Below are 7950 nucleotides of genomic sequence, written 5' to 3' on the forward strand. Positions count from 1 at the left end.
TCTCACCACAAAGAAATGATAAATATGAGAGGTGATGGATATGTTAATTACCTTGATTTAATCATTCCCTGATAAATACATGCATAATAACATCACACTGTTCCACATAAATACATATATTTGTTATTTGTCAATTAAACATTTTAAGAATAACTAAAAAATAAATTATTTAAAATTTTAAAAGATAGAGTGCATAACAACCATATTGCTCATTATAGCTGCAAATTACAATTTCCAAGTTTTATTGTTCTTTCCATTTAGAGTAATTCAGCTGACTGTTTTTACTTCCTTTTTCCTAATCACATGATCATATCCTGTACAACCCCCTGTTCTACAAGCAATGAGGTCTTCAAGTATTTTTCATACATAGGACCATTTGCTCATGTAGATCATGCCACTTTCCTGCTACACAAAAGCAGCTAAAAGCAGTTCTCTCTTTAAATAGCATTTGCTTCTTCATTCTTGCCACATTTCTGTACACCATGAACTTTTCCTGGCTTGTCCATCGCCCAGTGGAACATCATTCCATACCCTTGGTAGAGAACAAAAGTATGACTTTATCTCTGATCTGCTTGGTCTTCACTCCATACACAATGGGGTTGAGTGCAGGTGGGATAACAATGTACAGGTTGGCAAACATGATGTGGAAAGTGTGGGAGACATTGTGTCCAAAGCGATGGGCAAGGATGGAGAAAAAGGCAGGTGTATAGAACACGAGGATGACACAGACATGGGAACCACAGGTGCCAAGGGCTTTCTGGCGGGCTTCTCGGGAGGGGAGGCGAAAGACAGCACAGAGGATGAGGGTGTAGGACACAGCATCTGAGATGACTGTCATGATGGGAACACAAAAGCCATACCAGATGTTGATGGAGATATCAGCACAAGCGAGCCGGGCAACACCTATATGCTCACAGTATGTGTGGGGAATGATGCGTGTCCTGCAAAAAGGCAGGCGTGTCAGCAAAAATACGTCTGGCAGGATGATGCAGAAGCTTCGAAAGGCAATGCCCACCACAATCTTGATGATGGTTTTGTGGGTCAAGATGGTGGTGTATCTCAAGGGAGAACAGATGGCCACGTAGCGATCAAATGCCATGGCCATCAGAATGGCTGAATCCAGGACAAAGCTATAGTGGAGGAAGAACATTTGTGTAAGGCACCCTGGGAATGTGATTTCTCGAGCCCCCAGCCAAAAGATACTGAGTGTTTTAGGCACACCAGCTGTGGACAAGACGAGGTCAGTCATGGCCAGCATAGAGAGAAAGAAGAACATGGGTTCGTGAAGGCTACGCTCCATTGCAATGAGGTAGAGAAGGATACAGTTTCCCATAATGGCTACGATGTAGATGATGCAGAAGGGAATCCCAATCCACACATGGAATTGCTCCAGGCCTGGGATCCCCACCAGGATGAAGAGTCCTGCGTTGTAACTGCTCAGGTTGGAAATGATCATGGCAGACCAAGATGGCACCAGTCTCAAGTCCTGAAGACAGATGGTGATAAAGGATAGTTAGAGAAACTTGAGTCATTCTCATTTCCAGACAGCCATCATTATTTACTCCTAAAGACAGAGTGAACATATAGTTTATCATTCAAGTCGGACCCCTTTGAAATCCCACTGCAAAGTTGAAATTTATAATAATGGCAGCCACATGCAAAACCCAAGATTGTCCCAGATACATGTGGATGTACAGTTAGTCTACCTAAGGAAAACTTCTGTCTCTTGGCCACCCACAATAGTTTACACAACTTCTCCAGAAAACCTTGCAGACTGGCCACACTCATCATTGTACACTGTCTTCTGATACAAGTTATCAAAATATAGGATATTTTTTTCACAGGTTAGTGGATTATGGTTTATATGACTTTATGAACATCATTGCAGTACTTGCTCTGTCATTGTGTAATGTCAATTTCTGTCTGAAGACAATCATTTGCTTTTCTCAAGGCCACCTGATGACCATGTCTCTTAAATTTGTGAGATCAACCTCCTTCATTGCCATCCAAAATCCTAATTCAGTTAAGCAAACACTTGCAGAGTTCCTACACTAAACTAGGTAATAAGTGTAACTCAAATTTAAGTTAGAAAAATCCCCTATAGCTAGGCTAATGAACCCTTTGTTCTCCAAAAAAATAGTTTTCCAGCACCATGTTCTACACAAGTGTGTAATATCCTAATACTTTAGACTTAGTAACCCAGTCAGTTAGGATTTCTGTTCAAAAGGATTGTTTCTTTGTGAATAAATATTCTATTAGATGGACACATTGACCCAAGATATATATTCTCTCACTTAATACTTTTCCACTGAGAGCAAACAATTCATCTACTGCTAACACTAATGACCTGGTTAGGTTGTTGGAGCCTTCATGTTGAAAACCCCTCTTCTATGCTACTTACATACACAAAAAACATATGGCTTCAGCATCCTGAAACTATACTTTGAATCATAGCTCTCCCAGTCTGTTTGAAGTCATCCTTTGTTTATACATATGTGGGGAAAGGTCTTCTCTAGTTTTATATTTCCATTCACTGAAATACAAATGTGTATGTGCAGTCATCCAAGAGCATTCACAAACACCTGGGCACACACACAGAAAGTGAACTCTCAGGCTTCTCATCTACAATCAGACATATCCACACTGTGTGACAATACACAACACAATCTTATTTTTTTCTTTCAACAAGCCAATGACATTAAAAGGGATAGGAGGGAGGGTATTAACTGAGGAAAACACATTTCTACATTAAAATAAATTTAAGAAAATGAACAATCAAATCAATGTGGTTCTTGATTGGATTTGTTTTTTAAAAAACCCAGCTATAGAACTCAATTAATGAATAATTAGGAAAATTTAAATACGATCTAGGTATTAGAAATATAAAGGAATTAGTGTTAATTTTATTAGATGTGATTGACATTATGATAGAGACACACATTCACACATGCATACTCACACACATATGCACAGGTGTCCACAGTACTTCGTTAAAACACTTACACAGTATATATGCTCTCTGGAGCCTCAGAAAGCTAGATCCCAGAACTTAATTTAATCCTGGTTCAACAATTTACTAACTTTGTGAATTTGTGCAAGCTGTTCAAACTTTAAGATCCTTGGATTCATAAGGACCATAAAGTTAGGATAGAATATTTAATTCCTTATAAAAGGAATTTCCATCTCTAATTCTTACAGTTATTATCAGGATAAAATGATAAAGACCCCCAAAGAAGCTTTAATGTAGTCTGGAACATAGTAAGCACATAACAAATTTTACCTTTTTTTATTAGGTTATATTTTCTAACACTAGTATTATCATTAGCAGTCAGACTACAAGTGAAGGAGAGAGCACAAATAGGCAGATGCATAAATGCTAACAAGAGCACCCCTGGGCACACACACATACCAGCACACTTAATTCTACTCTTAGGTTAGGGTTATGAGTTCTTGTCATATGTCTGAAACAGAATTGTCTGAGCAATACTGACTGTGGCCATACTTCACCAGTCGTGTAGTTGTCCATCCGTTCTGATCTTTTGGTGCACATTCAGTGGAGCATACACACAAGTACTGGAGACCGTGTCCTTGGTTCATAAATGGGAGTTGCTCAGGGAAGAAAGTTATAGTGCCCATCATGGCCCCTAGGAAGTACAGCCCTGGGCTTTTCACTCGCTCCCTGTCTTCCTCCAATCCTTGTTCCAATCCAGCCCCCTCAAACAACCAACACTCACCGAATCTTGGGGATTGGGCTAAAGGGAAAGAAGAGTGTGCTGACGGACACATAGAAAATCTGCCAGGTGGCAGACACACGACCCAAAGAACAGAGTGGAGCAGAAAGGAAGAGCTGGTAGAGAGCTTGATTCCCTGCCCATTTATTTTCCCTGACCACTGCTCAATCTAGGGAAAATTTAAGTAGTTAGGGCCTTAGGGACTTTGATGCCTCTCTTCTCAGCCTCACAGGAAAAAGATGGAGAAGTTTCTATTAACCCTGTCCATGCTTTTGTGTTAACACTACCTCGGGGTGCTTTATTTTATTTTGTATTTGCATATTAGCTGATATGTACCCGCCTATCATATAATCCAGGTTTCAAACTCATGTCCCCACTTAGAATAAAGGACTTTGGACAAGTTAGTTAATCTCCATAAAGAGGTGCTTGTATTAATACCTACTTGTTACAATTGTATTAATGTAAGGATTGACAAATTAAGAAGGCGAAAATGCTTCCAAAATGTTCTGTCAGCACACTTTTTCTTCTTTCACTTTTGCCTGATCCCCAAGATTCAGTGAGTCTTGGTTGTTTGAGGGGGTTTGATTCAGACCAGATTTGGAGGAAGACAGGGAGTGAGTGAATAGCCCAGGGCTGTATTCCTAGGGGCCACGGACTGGCCCCTTGCGAAAATGCTGAACATGGCGGCAAACTCATAGTGTAGATGAATAATGTAGGGCACCTGTTAAGGTGAAGTTCACGTGGCCCACTTCAAAGTATTCTAATACTAATTTTTAGAGGAGGTGGCTAGAATCTGTGTTTATAAGTTCTGCAGTGGATGTGTATGCTTTGTATTTTTCACTGGGGGACCAGTATGCAGGTGGATGTAAGCAGAAAAACTGGAAAGCAAGAAAGTTGGTTAACTATCTCTGTTGGGGCTGATTTGGAAAAAGTCCTGGATGCCATTTTCTTTGAAAGACTCCTGGGGATGTGCCTGGGTCCCGGGGTGGGGAGCCCCTAATGGCTACTTCTTTGAAACATCTTTGGCTAAATGTTCCACTTTATTGTCCAAACCATCATGCCCTAAACTGTATCCAGTATCCCCTAAACCTGCTCTTCTTTCAGGGCTGCTAAGTTCAGAAAACAGTACCTCACTACTCATAAAGATTCTTTTTTTTTTGCCAATTTTTATTGTTGTTAAAATATTTTCTAAATTTATTCTTTCTCAGTTTCTACTGCCCAACTGCTATTATCTCTTGTCTAAATTGCTCTAGTAGCTTCTTCAGAGATCATCTTATTTCCATTTTTGTCTTCTTCAGTGTATTTTCCACACTGCAGACTGACTTCTTTCTAAAGTGTACATCTGATCATGTCTTTTCTTAGCTTAAATGTCATTTTGTTGCAATCTCAGGATCTCTGCACTTGCTATTTCTTCTACCTTTATTTATCTTCATCCTACATTTGTGTGATTGCCATATTACAGTTTCATTATTGAGAATTCAACTCAAATTGAAAGTTTATTATAAATTTTTATTAGTAAAGACAATATAAGTACATAAAATGTATCCCTATGGAGAAACTGTTGAATCTGCCTGTTGATGCTGTCATTAATTTCTGGAGGCCCAGATCTTAATTTTTACTGAATAGGCTCTTATCCCACAATTCTGACACCAAGTCAATTTTCCTGAGTTTGGTTAATCCAGTCTCTCTATGTATGCCTACAAAGATATTCAACATAACCCTGAGTGGGAGGGTTCCAAAATTGCAAATTTGTTTTCATTTATCTCATTCATAGATATGTTTCCTTCTGCTTGGACACAGCATACTAATTCCATTTTCAATGGCTATCTTTTTATACCAAATATTGCAAGACTAATAAAATTTATTGAAAATGCCAGTCTAATGCATGCCAGAATTTGTTTAATATATACAAGTTGAATTTTCTTGGGTCATTATTTTTATAGAAAGAGTAGGTAAGCTTAAGACATGAAAATTTCTAATTCTTAACTTTGATGTACTCTTTGTCCTCTTATGAAGAAATGTTTTATTTTATTTACTTATTTGTCTTTTGACTATGGGCTGTATGGAGAGGAGCTGGTACTAGGTAACATGCATAAATATTGTATTAACACTCAAACACCTGATACACACGTAAGATTACATTGAACTTAGAGTTTAATTTTGTCATAAGAACTTGGACTAACAGAAATAGTTTGCTCAGGAATCAGTTAATAATTTCCAGTGGACTGAAATAGAAATATGCTTAGCTGTCCCCCTCTTTATTTACAGTTTGCACTGTAAATATTTAAACTGTGTCTGCCACCCTTTACAAACACTTCAATAACAACAACACACCAATTACTTTACACACAAAAGTTATGATTCTGTTAGCATGATCTAGGAACAGTGCCTTCACTGCTATCTACTTATCATAAAGAAGTACAAATCAAATATTTTAAAATGGAAGTTCCCACAATTCAATTACCACCACTTGTATAGCAATTTGTTTAATTTGAAATCCTGTTGGTATTTTTAAGTGACTAAGTAATGAAATGATTAAGATGGAAATTTCTTATGTATGTTTTCATATTTTATACATGTTACTTTTGGTACCTATTTAATTACCTCAACTTGCAATTACCTATATTTTACAACAAAGAATCAAAGTTATTTTACAGGGACTCCTTAGCACCATGGAAAGGTATTCTGTTGGTTTATTTCTGATTGTAGTTGAGTTTGCCTTTCCCTTAGCCTGTTTAAAATGTTGTAGTTTTCTTTGGTCAAAAGAGGCTGCCCCCTACTAATGATTAAAGTGTGTGTGAATGAGCAGTGTACAGTGGCTGCTGAGTCCAGTAAACTCCACCCTCACCCCAATAACTCTCACAAACTTCATAACAAATTCCGTAACAAAAAAAATAGATTTACCAATAGTGTTTTAAAATACAATTTGGACTGTGATGCCACTGTCCTTAAAATCTCCATGCCTTCCATTATTCTTAGAATACTAAAAAAAAACCCATAAAATGATTTAAATTTTTCCATCATCTGCAATCTCACCTTTTGCTATTCTCTCTCAGTGGGGGCAGGGAACCTGCAGCCTCAAGGCCACACATGGCCCTCCAGATCCCCAAGTGTGGCCCATTGACCAAATCCAAACTTCACAGAACAAATCCCTTCATTAAGAAGATTTGTTCTGTAAAATTTGGATTCAGTCAAAAGGCCACAATCAAGGATCTGAGAGGCCACTGGTGCCCCCATGTCTGCAGGTTCCCCACCTCCACACCCCATCACTGTTTGCAGTTGTTTTGATGGATCCAGCCCTTTTTTACCTATGTAATTTCCATGTGCTAATCTCTCTCCCTGGATCATGCCCTCCCCTACCCCATTTGACTGATTTCTCGTGGTTTGCATCTTTCTTAGAGAAAATACAATTTTCTTCAGGAAGGTTTTTCCTTTATACCTAATTTAAAGCTGGTTTCCTCTGATAATTGGTTTCTGAGAGCACTGTTTTTAATTTTTGTCTGTTTCAGTCTATCATAAAAGCTAACACAGTCTGAAGTTATATGTTCATTTTGGTGTGTTTACATAATTGAGGTCTGCCCCCCTCACTGGACTACAAACTACATGAGGATAAGGTATTTCTGTTTTGTTCAACATGGTACATAGAGTACTTGAAATATAGTTTCAGATATAGAAAATGTCAAGTATTTGCTAAACACTGTTGTGTGAATAAATTACTAAGATGGTCTGGAGTTCACTCAGTACTCTGAATGTTCTAAGATATCTGGATTTAATCAGAAGTAAAGAGATTAGCATCATATTGGCTCCTCCCAGAATTATTAGCTTTTGCTGAATGGAAATTAAGAGTGCGCCACTTCTCCGTACTAAGATAAGGGACTGAAGAGTCCCATGAAATTGTATATTCTTTAAGAATGTGATTAATTACATCACTGGATGCCTTTTCTCTAAGAGCTCTCTGAAGATGTCTCTTTCTGTTCTTCATATCTGGAGTAGCTTTGCTTCTCTGAACCATTGATTAGCTTCTACTATTATCAGCACCATGAATTATGCAACTCATCATGCTTAACTCTCACATAGGTGGCTAGAAAGCTTAGAGCTAAATTTCTGACCCACATGTAATAAGAGAATAGGAATTTGTAGCAGTTGGATAGTGTATTTCCAGCCTACTTCCTGTTTTAATTTAAAAAAAAAATTTTTTTCTTTTTCGCCTGTTTTCTTT

General features: G+C 38.1%; 1 protein-coding gene across 1 annotated transcript; it reads right to left on the reverse strand.

The window, feature by feature from the left end:
* Positions 1-441: 441 nt before the first annotated feature.
* Positions 442-1494, reverse strand: LOC105822065 (olfactory receptor 52H1-like). The gene has a single exon (XM_012658998.1). It carries the CDS (start codon positions 1454-1456, stop codon positions 521-523), a length of 936 nt encoding a protein of 311 aa, XP_012514452.1. The 5' UTR covers positions 1457-1494; the 3' UTR covers positions 442-520.
* Positions 1495-7950: the final 6456 nt, after the last annotated feature.

Source organism: Propithecus coquereli, unplaced genomic scaffold (assembly GCF_000956105.1).
Source record: "Propithecus coquereli isolate 6110/MARCELLA unplaced genomic scaffold, Pcoq_1.0 Scaffold594, whole genome shotgun sequence".
Lineage (NCBI taxonomy): Eukaryota > Metazoa > Chordata > Mammalia > Primates > Indriidae > Propithecus > Propithecus coquereli.

Coding starts and splice junctions, on each gene's coding strand:
- LOC105822065 (XM_012658998.1), bottom strand. CDS start 1,456: ATGATCATTTCCAACCTGAGCAGTTACAACGCAGGACTCTTCATCCTG.